Here is a 20,451-nt window from a genome sequence, read left to right as displayed (position 1 = left end):
TCGCACACAACTGAAGTGACTTAGCATGCATTGTGCAATATTTCATTGATGTAGCTACCACATCTTCCTTATCCATTCATCTATTAATGGACATTTATGTTGGGAAGCCTGATTTCTAATACAGATGTTATTAAAAAATTACTGGAAAATAAAGGCAACTCAGTGGCAAAAAAAAAAGCTGAAAATTTTAAATGACATAGGTAATTTAAGCAAAATTTCCAAAATTCACCAAAGCTGGTGGGGAGAAACTTGGACTGTAGTCTACCAGGCTCCTCTGTCCATGGGATTCTCCAGGCAAGAATACTGGAGTGGGTTGCCATGCCCTCCTCAAATAAACTGGTTGCCAAAGGGGAATTTGGAAAGATGAGGAGACAATATTAACACAAAGTATCAGGTCCAGAAACTTTGCCAGCAGGGTTCTTTTTTAACCTGTCAAGACTAGAAAGTTCTGATATTGTTAAACTACTCCAAATGATAGAAAAAGATAACGACTTTCCTGGCGGTCCAGTGGTTAAGACTCCATGCTTCCACTGCAGGGGGTGAGGCTTTGATCCCTGGTTGGGGAACTAGGAGCCCACATTCCACAGGGGCACGGCCAAAAAAAAGGAAAAAGAGAAAGAAAGCTCAACGGTTCACTTTATGGAGAAATTGTAACCTTACTACCAAACCTTAACAATCTTAATATCAAAGCTTAACAACCTCGCTTATTAATTAGAAATGCCAAAATTCTAAAGAAAAGACTCTTCTCTCTACACTGTACGGCTCCTCCCCAGCTCTACCTGAGCCCAGGCCACCAGCCCCTCAGATGTTGGGGGCCACTTATAATAATAATGATGCCTTAAATTTTGTGGCAGAAAAACTTTTTTTTGCACTCTACCCCATGATATAGATAAGACAGACAGGTATTTTCTTTAAGGCAAGCCCAGTATTACAAAGTCAGAACTAAGGACAGAAAAGGAAGTTGTCCTTTTCATCCTCTGCTGCCGTCTGTCATCTTTAGCAGCACCTAAAAGCAAAGCCGGCTCCTTTTCCTTGAATTTACTTGATTAGTCAAATGAATTCAGAATTCCACTCTGAAAATGGCCCTAAAACATTGTCAGTTTTATGAAAGAGATTCTATTAAGAAATATAATTAAAGTTTTTTATTTTATTTATGTACCATGAAAATTTCCAATTCAATTATTTCATCTGATTGATTTTTTTCCCCCTTTAATTTTCTTCGGGTTCATTTCTTGACTGACCCAGGCCTGGAGGTTAGGGAAAATGATGGTGTGTCTCTTACACACCAGCCCTGAGACGGCTGATTCACATGCCCTTCCTCAGCTCAGCACCCACCCTGGACCTACACACCTGGGAGCTTGGACACACACACACACACAGTATTCTTGTAGCCTGCATGCGGCTCCCGTCATCAGGAAGAGGGGCCTATGGGTATCCAGAAAAAAGCAGATGGTCCAGTCGCCCTGGAATTTTCTTTTATCTTTGAAAGTATAAATGCAGGCGCCACCAGGTGAAGACTGTATGTGCATGTGTGCTCAGCTGTGTCCATCTCTTTGCGACCCCACGGACTGTAGCCTACCAGGCTCCTCTGTCCGTGGGCTTTCCCAGGTAAGAAAACTGAAGTGTTGCCATGCCCTCCTCCAGGGGATTTTTTTCCCAACCCAGGGATCAAACCCGCATCTCCTGTGTCTCCTGCAATGGCAGGTGAATTCTTTACCACTTGATCCATCACAGAAGACTCTTTCGATATTCACAATCCCAGAGGGTTCACTTTGTCCCCGCTGGAACTGAGATTTGTGCCCTCCTGTCCTTGATACCTCTGAGTGGTCTTTTGCAAGGTGTTGGGCTCCCATTTCTGAGCGTGGTTTGGGTTTTCTCCTGTCCCTTCGCCCCCAGAGGAAAGAAAATACAAATGCCACTTGTGCCCCTATGCTGCTAAGTGCCGCGCAAACCTGAACCAGCACCTGACCGTCCACTCGGTGAAGCTGGTGAGCACGGACGCCGAGGACATCGTCAGCGCCGTCACCTCCGAAGGCAGTGATGGGAAGAAGCACCCTTATTATTACAGGTGGGCCGCCAGCGGAGCCCACTGGTCCGGGCTGCCCAGACTTTCTCGGACACGCCCTGCACATCTGCTAGGGCACAGCTGACCAAGTGTCTCGTCTCAGCCTCAGGGCTGAGCCTCCTTTTCATATTGACTTTGCTTGGGTTGAAGCCTGTGTGGCGCTGACTCCTCTGCTGGCTTGGGAGCCCGGGGAGAGTTAGTTAAAAGGGAAATGGTCACGGAGGTGGCGCTGTGGGGTGGGGTCCAGAGGGAGGAAGGCTCGGGGTTATTAGCGGGGAGGTCCCTACATCCAGGAAGCTCCCGCCTTTATCATTGAGCAACTCACTGCTTCCTGAGAATTATCCTAAGGAAAAAATGAGTCTGAGAACCGTGAGCAAATAGCCCTGGAAGTATTTCCTCCTTTCCCTTCGTGGTATTATCCTTTAGGACCTAGAGGTGCCTGTTTCTCTTCCATATTCAACCATGAATCAGTATTTGGTGTGCTTATTGTTTACAGCCCGAGTTGTCAGGCTGGCGAGTTTTATCAGCACACCAGCTCCGCTAATATCTTGGCCAGCCTATCTTGCATTCCTTTGCCCAAAGGAATCAGTTAGATGATGTAGAGCATCTGGAATCTGTAATTTTGAATTAACTGTATGATTATTTAGTATCATTATAGCATGCATGGGCTTGTTACATTATGCGGGCGTTTAATCTGTCTGGCACAGTGACCACTTCCAAGCCATCCCAGAAAGCGGAGGGGTTTCCTAATGCCTAGCCCTTTGGTGGGACCAACGCATGTCAAGGTCGGGATTTGGGAGGGGACCGCATGCTCCCGAGTAGCCTCCATTTGGAAGCTCACACATCTCTCTTTCGGTCCAGCTGTCACGTGTGTGGATTTGAGACGGAGCTCAACGTCCAGTTCGTCAGCCACATGTCGCTCCACGTGGACAAGGAGCAGTGGATGTTCTCCATCTGCTGCACGGCCTGCGACTTTGTCACCATGGAGGAGGCGGAGATAAAGGCGCACATCAGCAGCAAGCACACAGGTGACCACCCTCCCCGTCGGCCCTTCCTTCCCTTCTCTCCGCCCCTCGCCGCCCCGCCTGACAGGGGCGTCCACGTTGCCGTGACGTCTCCTTCCAAGAGGGTGCTACCCTGTAGCCCCAAGGCCATTGCCTGGCCCGGCTTATGCCCCGCCAATCTGACACAGTCACAGGCTCAGATGCAGTTGAGAGGCTCTGCTGGTTCCTCATCCCAGTCATCACCATCATAGGTAACAGTCATGGAGCTTTGACGACGTACCTTTGCACCGTGGATCTCTTATAACCACCCTCCGCTGTCCATATTACTGTGGGTGTACCACACAGGGGAGACACGGAGGCTTACCACGGGTCAGGTGTTCTCTTCAAGGTCTACAAGCAGCCCTGAGCACGCTCCTGCTGGAGCCCGCTCTGTCCACGCTGTTCTGATGGCCCCTGGCAGCCCTGGGCAGAGGGCTGCCCTCTCTGTTTTCTGGGGTCAGAGCCCAGCGCGCCTATCTCTACGGGCTCCCCTCCTCTTCCCTGAAACTGCAGCCCTGCCCCCTCCAGAGTGATGAACGGCAGCTCTGTTCAAGCGCAAAGAAAACCAGCTTCTCCTGAAACCACTCAAGGCTGCAGCCAAGACTTTGGCCAGTGCTTTCCTTTCCTTTAAGGCCGTGCTGGTTAACTCCATCCATTTGATAATGTTAACATTTGACTCCACCATGCACTCACCCTCTCCCAAGTGGTGGTTACAAATGACACCAGCGTGCAGTCATTAAGTGACTATGAAGAGGAGCTCCCCCTGCCTTTTGCTTACAAGTCCCTAGCAGAGGTTGCTGACCGCCAGCCCCAGGCAGTGGATCTGCCCCTTGCATCCTCGGCCCGTGAAGGATTTGGGAAGGGGCATTTCCCTGACAGCTGTGCTGGCGGTGTGCATGGACAAGAACCGTCTCTCTGCTGTACTGGCCGCCTTGGCTCCGTGGTGCCAACAGCAATAAAAGCTTGCTTTTGTCAGTAAGTTGAGCAGCTCTGACTCGGAGGTCTGCAGAGAGCCGTTATGCTGAGTGAGGAGGTGCGTCTTTACAGTCGGTTTTCTGCCTGTAACCACATTAGCACCGTGGGCAGCAGGTGAGCTGGGAAACCCACATCCAAGACAAATTAAATTCAGCATTTCTGAAGTGGCCAATGGAGAGAAAGGCCAGCCTCGCTTCCATTTCCACTGGCTTTCAGATTTTTTTTTTCTCTTTTCTGTTACACTTTCCTTTCTTCCCTCTCCACCCCAAAGTGCGCCTCAATCCAGCCGAGAACCTTCTTCCTCCCGCCCTGATCCAAGCCCCCGCCACACCTCCCCAAGGAAACCATAGAAACTAATGCCTGGAGAAATGTCGGACTTGGCGTCACCTAATTGTCATCACTGGAAACTTCACTTTCCCGAGTAACCGCTGCAGACAGTCACCTCCTCATTGCCATGGGGAACATGGCGAGATCTTGTTCCCTCTGAGATTGTGAGGAAGATTCCTGTTTATTAGTACAGAGAGCCCAGAGTGAAATGCATTAAAGATGTTTCTCCTTTAACACAGTAGAAGCCTTTAGTGCTGCTGCTGTTAGGGAATAAGGTTCTATCCTATTCTATAAGCTCGGGGTGTTAAGCAGCGTATTTCTTGAGGGGCAGATAGTAAGTATCTCGGGCTTTCAGGCCATACAGTTGCTGTCAGTACCGTTCAGTCCTACTGGATGGAAAGTAGCCACAGATAATATGTAAAAGAGTGGGCATGGCAGCGTTCCACTAAATCTTGATTCACAAAAACACGAAGTTAAATTTGGCCCAAGGGTTACAGTGTGCTGACCCCTAGTTATAAGCTAATGGTCTCACAAGGGGGGTTTCTTATATCTAGCTGCTGCTTTGAAGCATTTGAATTTGCCCCAAAATACGTCAGTCTACATCTGTAATCAGCAAGCTGTGTGATTGCAAAGTTATGATATAAAACAGTATGTATACTCTATAATGGGGTTTCCTTGGTGGCTCAGTGGTAAAAAAAAAATCCATCTGCCAGTGCAAGAGACACGAGTTCGATCCCGGTATCAGGAAGATACACGCAGGCAGATTCTTTACCACCGAGTCCGGGGCAGCCTGGTCATTTGACTTACCTGTCACAAAAACGGGCCTCCTGTGTTTCAGTGCCCCCGGGAGGTCTGGAGTGCTTTCTCGTCACCTAAGTGAAGTCGTGACCTACAGGATAAGCTCTCATGAATAGCAGATTGTTACGCCATCTCCCTTAGAATCCACGTCCTTCTTCACACTTCCTTACTGGCTCCTCTTACCCAAGACGCGCTGGTGAATGAGGTGCTGAGCGGGAATTTGAGGAACTGTCTGCTGTTCAGTGTTTGACTCCTCCTTACCCTCTTCCTCTCTGGCTCCTTGTCCCTGCGGAGAACACCAGAAAGGGAAGATATTCCCTCTGGTGCTTTCTCAATGCAAATGTTGCTGCAGTCTTTAAATGTTGCAATAATGGCATTAAGGAATTTGAACAGCTATTTGGAAAATGCAACCATCTGTCTTCACGTCACACTGACACCAAAATAATTCCACATAACTTACCCCATCCCTGTTAACAAATCAACCCTAGAAAGGCTTGAAGAAAATAGAATATTTATCAAATTTCCAGAATGAGAAGGATTTGTAAGAGTTTGAGAGACACACAAAATCACAAAGGAAAAAAACTAAGAGATTTGACACAGGAAAGTTTCTTCTGTTTGCAAAAGAAAAGCAAAAGAGAAGGAAAATTTAAAAAAACACAGTCTGTAAAATGTGTTTATAAAAATGACCAAAGGTTAACATATTTACAGCATGGAAAATTCATATAAACTGGTTAGAAACACTTAAAGCCTCCAGTTGAAGAATTTACAAAGGACATGAACAGTCAACTCACAATAAAAGAAATAAAAACTAATCACTTAACATCAGGAAAAATATTCAACCTTGCTAGCAGTCAAACTAAAACTCAGAAGTGGCTTATGTTTCACCTATTAAGTCAGAAGCATATCTTATAATGTTCTCCACTGTTGCCAGAAGCTGCTGATCCTCCTGTGGCCATGGCCTTGCAAAGTGGTAGAACTTTTGAAAACTAATTAGTATATACCAAGAGCCTTGAAAATGTAGTGTTCTATGACCCAGTAATCCCACTTCTGGGAATTTATCTGTAGGAAAAATAAAAGCAGCCAGTAGAATATCAATTTTAATTTAAAATATAATTTTAAGGAAATATTTCAGGAGAGTAGGATAAGTTGAAGGCTTCCCAGGTGGCACTAATGGTAAAGAATCCGCCTACCAATGCAGGAGACCTAACAGATGTGGGTTTAATTCCTGGGTCGGGAAGATCCCCTGGAGGAGGAGATGGCAACCCACTCCAGGATTCTTGCCTGGAGAATCCCATGGACAGAGGAGCCTGGCAGACCATGGGCAATAGGGTTGCAAAGAGTCGGACATGACTGAAGCGACTTAGCATATTTACACATGTATGCAGAATAAGTTTACTCCCTGGATATAGTACTATCACTTAAAACTATTAATTCATAATTATTTCTATAAATTTTTTGAGAGGCAACTGTAGGTCAGGTATATACAACAGCATGGGGAAATACAAAAAGTTATTAATATTATTATATTTTATAAATATTGTATGTTATATTTTATAATACAATAATATAGTCTTCAACAATGCTTACCATGAGCCAGAAATTGTTCTTGGTGCTTTGCATATAAAAACCCATTTGAGTCTCACAACAAATATATGAAATACTGATATTATTCCTATTTCTTAGATGAGATAATTGAAGCACAAAGTTAAATATCTTGTCCCAGATTATACAGCTCCTGAGTGGGGCAGATGGCATTCAAACTCGGGTATTCTGGATCGTAAGTCCTTATTCTTAACCTCTATGCAATTAACGGCAACAATTTTTAAAGTGAAAGGACACCAAAAATGTAATGGTATTTGTATTGAGGCAGAAAGAGGGTTGGTGCTTTTTCTGGGCTCACAGCTCAATTTTTGTCATTTTAAATTACAAAATATTTAGGTTTGTAATGCTCTCTTCAGTTGGCCGTCCTAGAGTTTGAGGTTGCATTACCTGTGCACAGGTGTCCTTCACCAGAAATCTTTGCGATGCTGAAGGTCAGTGACCGCTGGGATCACAGTGAGCCTTGGATTGGGCTGACGAGAGCACCCTGGCTCCCTCCCTACGGAAACAGTGAAGGGGGATGTGGACTGAGGGGAAAGGAAGTTGTGTCGACAGGATTACAGAGTGAGTGGGCTGGGCTTGTGTCCCCACGCTGTAGCCCGGAGTATTTGCCATGGCTCCTGTATAGTTGGCTTCCCTGGCTGCTCAGTCCGTAAAGAATCTGCCTGCGATGCAGGAGGCCTGGGTTTGATCCCTGGGTTAGGAAGATCACCTGGAGAAGGAAATGGTAACTCACTCTAGTGTTCTTGCCTGGAGAATCCGCGTTTCTTCATTTAGGTAGCTCTCCCCAGTGCCATAAGCCTGAGGGTACTTGGAGCTATTCTTAAAGATGGTAATTAAAATTACCTGTTTTTATTTATTTAGTCCACACTGTGCAGCTTACAGAATCTTAGTTCCCCAACCAGAAATTGAACCTATGTCCCCTGCAGTAGAAGGGCAAAATCTTAACCCTGGATCACAAGCAAAATCCCCAAAATTATCTGTTTTAATTCTAAAAGCTAGTTTAAGCATCCATAATATTCTGTTGGTAAGACCAGTCTTAGAGGATGGATTTGCTGAGGCAATGCCGGGGACTCAGGGCCTCCACTGAAAATATTCTGTTTTCTACAAAATGTGACTGAACTGGTTCAATATTTAGATAAGAGACTGGCAATCATGGTGCTGGCTTCCCGGGTACCAGGGGAGGGATGTGGGTTAAAGGCATGTTCCATCTCTCCACGATGGGTCAGTAAGTGAAGTCACCTCCTGTCTGTCCAGGAACCAAGTTCACTTCTGCTAAGGAGCAAGATTTTTTAAATTGTCAACTGAAGTAAGAGTTGGGTGTGCTAGGCATAAGCACAGCTCTTAAAACAGAAACATTGAAAACATTGTAAACTGGTAAATATTTTTCCTTCCTCTTTTTACACACATGTTTTAATTGGACAAGTAATTCATGGTCACTCCAGAAAATATTGAAAGCCAAATTAAAAAAAAAACAAGCCTAAGGCTGATCATTTGATAGACTAGATGTCACCACCATTACAGCTTTGTTTACGTCTGGACTTTTTATGCCTATATACAAAATATGACTTATTTTTTTAATCTCTAATAAAGTTTGTTTCTAAGAGTTTACAATCACCAGATTACTTAATTGACTGATTTGAAAGGAACTGAAGCACAGTCTCCTTATATTTGCAACCCTAAACTAACCTAAAACAACCTAAGGTTGCATTGAATTGGCTTGGGGACAATGGACATCTTAATATTGAGTCTCTTGAACATGAACAATGTATCAATCATGGTTATTTGGGGTTTATAATGTTCATTTTTATTTATTACCGTTTACCTTCAAGTGATAATATTCCACTTCATTTAGTATAAGAACCTCACAATAATTTCTCCTCTCCCAGCCTTCAGGTTACTGTCATCATATATTTACCTGTTATAATTGCTACCTTAGTTTTGAACAAAATTACTTTTATTATATTTTAAAGAGCTGTTAAATAGTCAGAAAAGTTTGTCTGTCTACTCATGCAGTTATCATTTCCAGTGTTCTTCATTCTTTTTGTGTAGATCCATGTTTTATATTTGGTGTGATTTTCCTACTGCCTGAAGAATTTCTTTTTACCATTTCTTACAATTTGGGCCTGTGGTAATGATTTCTTTTAGCTTTTTCACTGTCTTTTTTTCTGCTGTACCACACAGCATGTGGGATATTTAGTTCCCTGACCAAGGATTGAACCCATGACCCCTGAAGTGGAAGCACAGAATCTTAACCACTGGACCACCAGGGATGTCCCTTTTGCCTCCATTTTTGAGACATATTCTCACTGGGTATAAAGTTTCAGGTTGACAGTTTCTTTCAGTGCTTTAAAGAGGTCACTTCATTACTTCTCCCTTGCATTGCTTCCAGTGAGAAATCTGCCATCATACTTACTTTTGTTCCTCTGCGCACAATGTAGCTTTTTTCCTCGGCTGCTTTTAGGCTTTTTTCTTTATCACTCGTTTTGAGCTATTTGATTATGATGTCTCTTGGTATGGATTTCTTTATCTTTCTTATGCTTAGAGTTCATTATATATCTTGGGTCTGTAGATTTACGGCTTTTCCTCGAATTTGGAAAAATTTTTGTCTTTTCAAGTATTTTTTCTGCCCTCCCCACCCAGTTAGGAACTTCAGTGGAACTTATGTTGAGCTACCAGCAGGCATCGCACAGCTCACTGATGCTTTTTTCATTTTTGTGATTCTTTTTTCTCTCTGTTTCATTTCAGACTATTTCTATTGCGATTATCTTCAAGTTCACTCATCTTTTCTTCTGCCATGTCTAAGTCACTAATAATCCCATCCAATCTGTTTTTCATCTCAGACACTATGATTTTCATCTCTCGGAATTTGGATTGGGTCTTTTTTATATCGTTTCTATCTCCACTTAACTTTCTGAACATATAGAATACAGTTACAGTAAGTGCTCTTATGTCATTTTCTGTAAATTCTAACAACTTTGTCAGTTCCTGGTAAGTTTTGATTGGTCGATTATTCTTTCTGTCTTTGGGTAGTGTCTTCTTGTTTCCTGGCATGCCTGATCATCTTCGTTTGATGTCAGACATTGTGATGGTTACCTTGTTGGGTGCTGTATACTTTATGTTCCTATAAATACTCTTGACTTTTGTCTTAGGCATTATTTGGCAACTTTGATCTTTTGAGGTTCTTGCTCTTATGATTTGTTAGGCAGGTCTGGAGCAGTTAGTCATTACCCACTAGTAAAAGATCTTCCTTGTTTTTCTACTCAACTCCTTGGGAATTATGAGCGTTTCTAATTTGTCTAGTGGAAACAGACACTGTTCTTTAAGCCTGTCAGATGGCCTTTTCCCCTTTAACTTCGGGTGGTTTCCTCACACACGTACTCTGATCCCGACTCTTCTGTGTGTCCTTGGGGGACCATCTTCAGGTCCCCGGGTTCTCCTCCTGTGCCTCTCTTTCCTCTCTGGTGCTCTGTCCTGCAAAGTCCAGGCGTGTTAGTCTCAGAGCCTCAGCTCTCTCTCCGCAGTTCAGTGAGTCTGACAGGTGATTCCCCGTCCCTGCACCGCAGCCTCGATGGTGAAGTTACTCAAGGCAGGAAGCCCGGCAGTCCTAGGGCACACCTCTTTTCTTCCCTGTCTTGCAGGGGTCACTCCTCATTGCCTTATGTCCAATGTTGTGAAGATTATTGTTTGATAAACTTTGTCTGTTTTTTTCATTGTTTCAGTAGCAGTGGTCAGTCCAGTCTCTAGCACTCTATCTTGAAGAGAAGCAGAAGTCTCCTGACGCTAGATTTTCTTGGTCTCTTGATTTGTTTACTACTGGCTTTGAGGGAGAGCCCAGTGCCCTAATGAGGAGCATAGGCACTAGAATCAGACCAGGTGAAGTGTGGTCCAGCACTTAAACCCACACCACCGAGGCCGCATTAGCCTGGCTGCACCTCCCTTCCCGTGTCTGTAAAATGGGGATGATGATAGTCCTGGCTTATTGGATTTTTGAGAGGCTAAAACGAGATCATGCATTTAAAGCATGACACAGTTCCTAGAACACGGTAACACATTCATCTTAGCTATAATTTAAATTATTATTTTAGGACCCCAATAAATACTTGCCAATTGAATATCTACTCTTGGCCCAAGAACCATATGTGTCATCACCATAGGTGACTGGGACCTGGGACCCAGCACTGGTAAAGCAGGACACCTCAACGTGTGCTTCCTGAATGAAGGTGCAGCCAGGAGGCCCCAGCTCTCCCCCACCCACGATTGCTATTATTCTAGGGTTTTTATCTCCTAAATAACAGACCTGGTTTGTTTTTCTTAATTTTTCAGGGGAAGACAGGAAGACCCCCAGTGAATCAAATAGCCCTTCTTCCTCATCCCTCTCAGCTCTGAGTGATTCAGCCAACAGCAAGGACGATTCAGACAGCTCTCAGAAGAACAAGAGTGGGAACAACCTGCTGGTCATCTCTGTCATGCCTGGGAGCCAGCCCTCCCTGAATAGTGAAGAAAAGCCAGAGAAAGGTAAGGAAGGAGGTGGGCTGGTCTACTCAGTCCTATCCACTCCACAGGGATGACCCCGTCTTGAGATAAAGCCCTGGAGAGAAGTGATGTTGGGAAACAGATATTAGACATAGCCTCTAGAATTTGCATACGGTTTTTTTACTTGGTTTGCATCGGCATATGGAATGGAATGAAAGGATGGGGAGTGTGACATTGATTCCAAGACTGTGTCTTTAACTTATTTTAGCTCAGCGATGCAGGGCACGGTGCCTGGAAGAGTGTAGCTGGAGGGAAAGAGAAGAAGGAGGGTGGTCTCCGTCCCACTCCTGCCCTCCTCTCCCCCTGCCCCCTGCACCCCTACACCCAGCCTCGGTCCTTGCAGGGTTCGAATGCGTGTTTTGCAACTTTGTCTGCAAGACGAAGAACATGTTTGAGCGCCACCTGCAGATCCACCTCATCACCCGGATGTTTGAGTGCGACGTGTGCCACAAGTTCATGAAGACCCCCGAACAGCTGCTGGAGCATAAGAAATGCCACACTGTCCCCACCGGTGGGCTGAAGTAAGGAAAGCAAGTACAGAACCTTTTACTGTGTTGTTTTATTGAACACCCTGCCTCCATCCCCGCCCCGTCCCCTCCCCTGAAGGTGTCTGGGGTCATGGAGAGGGGGAGCTTGGCCTGGGCGGGGACATTAGTCGGGCACACCTCTGCTGCCCTTAGCTGGATAGGAATTAGACCTGTCCCCCAGGGGGTCAGCAGATGTCAGCACAAGACTCCCATTCCCCAAGACAGTCAACTCACTGAAGCAGCCCAACTCGGGTATGCAAGAGTAAACTCAGCCTACACCACTTGAGTTCTGTTCAGACTGGATCGTAAGGGACTGAGGGGCTATGATGTGTCCGCACGTGCAAATCATTACACTGTCACTGCACTTCACCATCTCTATTTTTTAGATGATTTGCCACAAGTCTTTTAAGTAAGCACTACAACTACCCCAACCATACCCGCCTCCAGATATCAGATACTTGCCAGTGTGAACAGGCAAGAGGCAACACTTTTCGTGCAGAGATCACGTGCCTCGTGTCTTCCTGCAAATATGCCTTATGCCTTCCCAGGAGCTGGAATTGGGATCTCGCTGGTGTCGCCTTCGTGAGATCTGACACCTCCGGTCACATGTCCTTCGCAGATCCCCAAAGACCTAGACAATGAGCGTCATCATTAACCAACATTTGCAACAAGCCCTCTGGTCAGAAGAGAGACCCATCCGTTATTATCAAAACACGCTGTGTGTCTGGCTTGATAATAGATGCTAAAGGGCAAACAAGGAATAAAACATAATTCCACCCTCGGGAAATGTACGTCCAAGCTCTACCAGAGTTTAATCTTCCTGGCGCTTCTGAATCAGAGGCCCCGCTCACAAGGCACTTATGTTCTAAGAAAGAGAAAGAAGCATCTGTCACTGGGCACAGAAAGACACACCATTTTCAAAGCATAATTATTCATGTTTAGCTGAACTGATGGTGTAATTAAAAGAATGAAAAATGACATTTTACTTAACACAGGAACAAGAACACCTTTTGTTTTTAAAAACACGTTTATCTTTGAAACTCACAGCTTGCCAAGAGAGGTGGCATGACTGTCCTGAACGGGCGAGGGGTGGAGCGACCCAGCGGGAGCTCGGGAGTCAAGTGTCGGGGGGCAATGCAGTGGGGAGTCCCTAGGCTCTTGCCCGGTCAGGGGAGCCCTCCTCAAACACTCCCCCAGACAGAGGAAGTGGCACCCACCGTCAGATCCCATTTTGGTTCACTCTTGGGGCTGATTAGGTGGGGTGGGGGGAGGGTAAGAGGAAGGGGAGTGGGGCGATGATCATGCAAGACTACCAGTAAATGGGAAATGCCTAGCATGTGCTCATCTGGGAATTCAATGTGGTTTATTCCCACTGTCCCCCTCTAAATGTTAGTATACATATTTTTAAAAAGCCATGTATTTCCTTGGTTGGTTTCGTGCTCACTGCCCTTCCTGGAAGCCCAGTCACGCCCATTACCTGCGGCCCCAGCCAGTTGTGGCTTTGCCAGTTAGAACCCCCTTTCCTCGGGGATCTAAGGAGTTCCCAAGCCTGACCCACTGGCGAGGATGCCGAGTGAACCCTGATGCTTTTGCAGGTGTAGACTTCCCATGCAGTGCTAACGGTCCCCTGTGTAATAGTTTATGTTCTAGGCTGACCAAGTAGAAGAATACTTTGACAAAATTGCTAATGCCTTCTGGCTATACAGTGAGTCTTTTTTGTTTTTGTTTCCCCTTCACCATCTCAGAGAAGTAATTTGTCAGAGAGTGCCTTTACGATAAATAACGGGAACATAGAAAACCCTTTCCCTCTGCCTGAGCAGCGAAAGAAAGATTGAGCCGTGGGTCACAGAAACATCCTTAACGTGAAACAGACTGCCGATGTCTAAATTGCTTTTCTGTGATGGGACTGCTTGTACTCTATATCCTGTTCATAATGCAGATCAAATAAGATTATACTATTATTTTTCTTTTGCCGTAGCTCAGGACAGTGGTGAGTTTCAGACTCCTCTAGGTAAGGCCCAGCTTGGCGTAGGGGTTGTGTGTGCACCTGACCTGGGAATGGGCTTTATAGTTCTCTTGCGTGCACTCTTCTGTGAGCTGAGGTTCCGAGGCTAACGGCGGGCTTGGCGCTGAGGAGCAGTGCACGGGCACTGGGTGTGTTGGGCTCTGCTGAAATCCTCTCCAAACCTCCGGGGACAGTTCACTCCCGGGCCCTGCCCTTGCAGGCGCCAGTCCTGAGCCGAGGCAGCCACTTTTGCATTTGCATCCTCTTGGTAAAGAGAGCATACACGCTACAGCCATCCTACCAACCACCGACTCGAGCCCGGCAGCTTCTACAGAGCGACGCTCAGCAACCTCTGTGAACCTGCCCCTCCCTTGCCCTCCGTGCCCCTCTGGACAGCCAGGGGGCCCGGGGGCAGCGTAGCTTCACTGCCCGGGATGGAGAGGCCCAGACTTTGTCCCGGGGCACAGCCCGCCCATCAGGTGACGGAGCTGGGCCTGCAATCGGCCCTGCTAGAATCTGCCTAAACGACTTGTAGAGACCAGTCCAGTAAGGAATCCGTGCCCACTATGGGCTTCTCTACCGAGCACTGCAGAGAATGCAGAAGGAAGGGGAGTCCTGCCCGCTGAGAGCTTATGGTCCCTTTGGATGACTATTATTTCCATGATGTAATAACATTAATCATTAATAATGCATTAATGATGTCTTCAAGATCCAGATAGCAGCTGTCTCCCTCGCCCCGATCCCTCATTCCTAGACAGGCGGGTGGGTGGGTCTCCTTCTCCTGAGCCCCAGTGATGCTTCTCACCTCCCCTCCCTGGTGGAGAGAAACCCAGTGCTGTAGGAGAGACAGGTTTTAGGAGTCCAGATCTCTGTATCTACAGCACACTTGCTCCCACACGCAGACCCACACACACACAGGCCTTCTCAATCCTAACCACCCTTTAATCAGCACGATTCTGACCCCTACGACTCTCTGCTGGAGGTAGCTCTCCCCTATAAGCTGTTCTTCAAAACTCTGAGCCTTTCTGCGTGTGCTTGATGTGGTGCATGAAAAGTCGATTCTTTGTGTTGCTCCCATCTAGAGGGGAGGTCTTGAGGGTGAGCCCTCGGCCGAGGCTGGTGGGAGGCGGGGAGGGCTCCGAGGGGCCGGGCGGGGGGTCCTGGAGGGGAGAACAGCTTAGCTGGGCGCCCCCCTCCAACCCGGCACTGGCTCTGCTCCCCTTCCTGGGGGCTGGCATCCGCCGGTGCAGCCAGGAGACCCCCCCACCCCACCCCGCACCCCCCGAGCAGGCTAAGGGATGGCTCTGTCTGCAGCAGAGCCACCGAGGGTCCCCAGGAGGTGGCAGGGCCGGGTTGGGCAGGGGGCAGGTCGGGTCTCTGAGCCGGGAGGGCGGCCGAGGGCAGGCTGGCGAGGCGGGGATCAGCCGGGGAGGGTGCCTCCCGGACCCCGCGGGGCTGACCCTCTCCCGTCCTTGCTTCCCCCCCTCCCCCGGCAGGTGCCCATTCTGCATTTATTCCACCAACCGCCCTGCCGCCATGGAGTGCCACGTGAAGACCCACTACAAGATGGAGTACAAGTGCCGGATCTGCCAGACGGTGAAGGCCAACCAGCTGGAGCTGGAGACGCACACCCGCGCGCATCGCCTGGGCAACCACTACAAGTGCGACCAGTGCGGCTACCTGTCCAAGACCGCCAACAAGCTCATCGAGCACGTGCGCGTGCACACCGGGGAGCGGCCCTTCCACTGTGACCAGTGCAGCTACAGCTGCAAACGCAAGGACAATCTCAACCTGCACAAGAAGCTGAAGCACGCCCCGCGCCAGACCTTCAGCTGCGAAGAGTGCCTGTTCAAGACCACTCATCCCTTCGTCTTCAGCCGCCACGTCAAGAAGCATCAGAGCGCGGACAGCCCCGAGGAGGACAAGAAGGGCCCGGCCCCGGCCTCCCAGGAAGCCGGCGGCCCCGGGGCCCCGCTGCTGGTGGTCGGGAGCGCCCGCCACCTGCTGTCTCCGCTGTCGGTCATGTCCGCCTCGCAGGCCCTGCAGACCGTGGCCCTGTCGGCCGCCCACGGCGGAGGCGGCGGCGGCTCCGAGCCCAACCTGGCACTCAAGGCCACGCCCTTGAGCGGCTCCCCTCTGCGCTTTGACAAGTACCGGAACTCGGACTTCGCCCACCTCATTCCCTTGACGATGTTATACCCTAAGAACCAGTTGGATCTCACATTCCACCCTCCCCGACCTCAGACTGCGCCGCCCAGCATCCCCTCGCCCAAACACTCCTTCCTCGCCTATCTGGGACTGAGAGAGAGAGCCGAGACTGTCTGAGGGCAGCCGGGCTCCGTACCAAAAACCAAGAGACAGAGACAAACAAAAACAGACAAAACCCATGAAACTTAAAACACAACCCCAGCAGGTGTACATTGCTGCAAAAACCTACAGACCCACACGGGTCTGAACCACCTGTACTGTATATCTTTAGTAAGGAATAGAGAATTGGCTCTGTGTGTATACCTATTGCATTGACCTGAAAGCTGCTTTATCCAATCTTCAGAGAGGTGACCTACTACATCGTCTACCTTCAGAGGCATGCCTCCCCAGCCACCCACTCCCGCTCTCAGCCCTTCTCCTTACTTTGAAAGGAAACCTGTCTTGTTAAACCCTAAAGAGAGTGTCCTTAATAGCAGTCAGCACTTGTAAGCTTCCATACCGGTGCATTTTGTTTTCTGTTGGGCGAATGGGGCATGTGGGCGTTTGTGGATTCGGAAAGAGACAGCCGTGTGTCGCGTGCCATGACATTTGCACCTTCTTTGTACTGGCTTCTTTCACAGCGATGAACGTTGTTTGCCCTCCTGGGTGGTTCATGCGCTGCAGTCGCTCCCGGAGCTCCTTCATCACCTTTCCCCTCTCTATTTTGTGGCTGCAGAGTGGTAGGGCCTGGTGCTTACTCGATGAAGGAATGGTAGACAGCTCAGTGCTGCCTGCGATTTCGCCAGAGTCCTGGAGATCTTGTGCTCGAGTCTCTGGTTATGAAGAGAGCAATCGAGAGCCCCTACCTGGAAGAAATAGCTTGCAGCACTGCAGCCAACATCACAAAACTCAAGTGTGATTTGTGTGTGTGCCCATACGTATGCAATGTGTATGGTACACACACAGTGCATCATTTTTTAAGGGCAGATTAAATATATATATATATATGTGATGTATTAAGTCAGTGGTTACCATTTGTTTGCAGGAAAAGAAAAAAAAATGTATGAGTGAAAATTTTTATGGTTGATAAATCCAGCCAAGGAGATTAAAAGGGGTTTGGATAGATTCTGGGTATAAATGCTCAGACTAAAAAAAAAAAAAAGAAACGGCAGTTTTGCACAGTGCTTTGGTCTTGCACTAGTTTTTGTTTCTCATCTGCAAAAAAAGTAAACTAAAAGGAAGAAAATGTACCTTTTTTATGGAATGAGTAGACTGTATGTTTGAAACTTCTGTCATAACCTCTTTGACATATAACAACCCAACAAAAAGGTGCTGTTTAGTCCTACCATTCAGTTTATGCCCCTGAGACGTTTCCATTGTGTTTGCAAATTGTCTGGCTATAGCGGTGTTCTCCATGTTATTAGTAATTCTGTATTCCATTTTGTTAACGCCTGGTAGATATAACCTGCTAGGAGGCTAACTTTATACTTATTTAAAGCTCTTCTTTTGTGGTCATTAAAATGGCAACTTATGTGCAGCACTTTATTGCAGCAAGAAGCAGGTGTGGATTGGTTGTACAACCCCTCGCTATTCTTAAAAAGTCAGGGGTGATGTAAAAAGAAGGAAAGAATCTTTGGCGAAACATGTTAATGGCTTGTATTTTTAAGACAACAGAATTTCCAGTATGAAACAGGCTAAAAGAGCAGGAAGAAATGTGCTTTGTATGATAATGGGAAGTTTGGAATATAAAAGTTTATATATTATTTATCTGTTGAAGAACCGGTGTACAGGAGGAATGCTTTCTTACTGCGTTGCTGTTTTCCATCATGTGTTACCCTAGAGGTGGGGATTTTTTTTTTTCCCCCATCTGTTTCATCTGGAGGGAAATAAAAGCATCCCGAATTTTCTTCCTCTAGTGGGTTTGCTTCACCGAAAGCTCCCCCTTGTACAGTTCTACAGGAAGCCGGAAGTCTGTACCTCTGTCCACACCACGGTCCTGCCCACACCCACCCTTCCTCCCCCAGACCCAGCAGGTATGCTGCGCTTCCCTTGCCAGTCATCCAGCCCTGGCAAACCTGTTTACACTATGGAGTTGTCCCCGGGGGGCAGGGAGGCTGAGCCAGCGAGGGCGGGAAGCTCCCGCACCCTGGGTCCCTCTCCAGCAGAGATGTCTGTTCCTGGCCACGTTTGACATGTCACACACCGTTGCCTCGGCCAGACATGGCATACAGTGCCTCGGGCAAAGGCGCTATAGACAGTTATGGACAACACACTCCAAGAATACTGGGCTTGTGGGTGGGTTGGTGTTTTTTTCAAGTCACGTCTTTACCCCCATGTAATGGAGAATGTGCCACTTGGCTAACCACAGTTACAAGTTCAGTGATGACAGGAAGGAGGGCCATGGGGACCCACAGAGGCTGGTAGGAGGGCGAGCCCCACGTGAGCCACGGCAGGTTAAAAACCTGAAGGGTGGCCCTGACAGGACGGCGGACTTCACAGCGTGCCACTTGTGCAATACGAGGTCCTGGGGTAAAACTTTCAAGATCAAGAGGGGTGTTGGAAGGAGACAGTTACCGCTCAGATGTGTGCCACTGAACTTGTATTTGAATGACTTAGTGATGCTTAATGTAATTGGGCAACTTTTTTAGCACTTTGGAAAGAGTCATCAATCTTTCTGGTAAATTATAAAAGTTTTCTGAGTGAGAAAAGGTGTGTTTGGAGTTTGTTTGACTTTTTATATTATTATTATTGTTATTAATAAAGAAAAATCTACAGCATTTTTCAGATTCCACTGAGATAATACATACCCCTGAATTTGGTTTGCAGTTTGATACTCAGGGAAGGATGTATTCCATAGATATCCTTTCCGCGTAAAACACTAATGTCTTTGAGATAGTCACCTGCCAACTAACTTTGATTCTGTTTTCACTATGCATTCTTCAATGAAAGCTAGCTTATTTTTCCATATAGTGATACAGTTAGAGTTCTCTGCACTTTCTTCTCTCCTTTTTTTAACTCCTCGTATTATGTTCAGATGATCATACTGTCAAGGTTTATGTACATTACTGAAAATTTGTATTGTATAAAGCTTTTTGCATTACAAGGCTGTACAGGGTCATTTTGACAGTAACTGGTATATTCCTTTGCATCTTATGTTGCATTGCCAATTTCTAGTGTATCCAGTTTGGAAGTATAATATACTCTAATTAAAAAAAAAGGTTGGCTATACTTTTGTTTCTTTTTCTTTCTTGGGTGCCATTCTTGGCTACTTGTTAATCTGAGTTTTGTCTTGCTGTGTTCTGATATTCGAATTTCAGTGTACTTTAGCTAAGTTTAGTCGCCAAGTCACGTGTGACTCTTTGCGACCCCGTGGACTGTAGCCCACCAGGCTCCTCTGTCCATGAATTCTCCAGAATACTGGAGTGGGTTGCCATTCCTTTCTCCAGGGGATCTTCCCAACCCAGGGATTGAACTCAGATCTCCTGTACTGCAGGCAGATTCTTTACTGTCTGAGCCACCAGGAAAGCCCTAGGAAGTGTTCACTGCTAGTTACAACTATTGCAAAATGCAAGTTTTGAACAGCCATGGTTCTAATGCAAACTGCTATTATGTAAATCACTCAAGGCCGTTGGTATTGAGACCATCTCATCCATCAGTGCAGCTGCAAGCGGGCTCCTTCCAGAAAACACTTAGTGACTTTGGAAAGTGTACACCAGCCTTACCCTCTCCTGCTTCACAGCATCTTATTGACCCCATAGCCAAAGAGGGGACTACAGATGAGTAACTGTTTGTCTTAATGAAGTCTAGCAACTATAAGAACTGTAATAAGTGGTATGTTTTATAAGCTAAATAATAATCTATCCAAATGCAAGTACTAGTTCCCCATTCAAAGGAAGGTACTGGAGAAAGAAACTGAGGCCCAAAGAGAGAGAGAGCAAGCGAGAGTGACAGCAAGCAAGCAAGCACACTGATAAATGCAAACAATGTTTTAAAACCCCATTTTAAAGTTCTGTTAGAGCTTCCCCATGAATCTGTGATGGTCGATGAAAAATACAAGGCAGCAGAAGAATTTGCTGGTTCACAACTTGCTTATTAACATCCTTTACTTGCAAGAAATTACAAACTGCTTCACTTTAACATTTAAAAAATGAAATTGACTTTTTATAAAATGAGATAATGTAGGAGAAGCCACTTTGAAAATGGCCAATCATTAATCAGACACTATACTCCCCTTCATGTTTTCATCTAGTAACTGTCTTAGGTGACTGAATAATCTTCTCTCCCTTGATTCAAATACTCAGTTGTGTTGGGGGATGGTTGGTGTTTATTGAAAACATTAAAATAAGTCAGACTTCTTCGCTTTTTGCTAGCACCACAGGCAGACATGAC

General features: G+C 46.6%; 1 protein-coding gene across 10 annotated transcripts in view; it reads left to right on the top strand.

The window, feature by feature from the left end:
• The window catches only part of ZNF827 (zinc finger protein 827), a 186,092-nt gene extending 166,802 nt beyond the window's left edge, over positions 1-19,290 (top strand). For 2 of the 10 annotated variants that reach the window (XM_061142435.1, XM_061142436.1), the window contains 5 exons: positions 1,897-2,068; positions 2,927-3,093; positions 11,134-11,325; positions 11,687-11,864; positions 15,372-19,290. In XM_061142435.1, the coding sequence (XP_060998418.1) occupies positions 1,897-2,068; positions 2,927-3,093; positions 11,134-11,325; positions 11,687-11,864; positions 15,372-16,200 (1,538 nt within the window). In that variant the 3' untranslated portion in view covers positions 16,201-19,290. Of the gene's footprint in view, positions 1-1,896; positions 2,069-2,926; positions 3,094-11,133; positions 11,326-11,686; positions 11,878-13,508; positions 13,576-13,848; positions 13,882-15,371 lie in introns of all 10 variants that reach the window. The other 8 variants (XR_009692900.1, XM_061142437.1, XM_061142438.1 and 5 more) reach the window with 8 other exon arrangements.
• The last annotated feature ends 1,161 nt before the right edge of the window (positions 19,291-20,451 follow it).

The sequence above is a fragment of the Dama dama genome, chromosome 5 (assembly GCF_033118175.1).
Source record: "Dama dama isolate Ldn47 chromosome 5, ASM3311817v1, whole genome shotgun sequence".
NCBI classification, from domain to species: Eukaryota; Metazoa; Chordata; class Mammalia; order Artiodactyla; family Cervidae; genus Dama; species Dama dama.
This window is presented reverse-complemented; position numbering and strand designations above follow the sequence as displayed.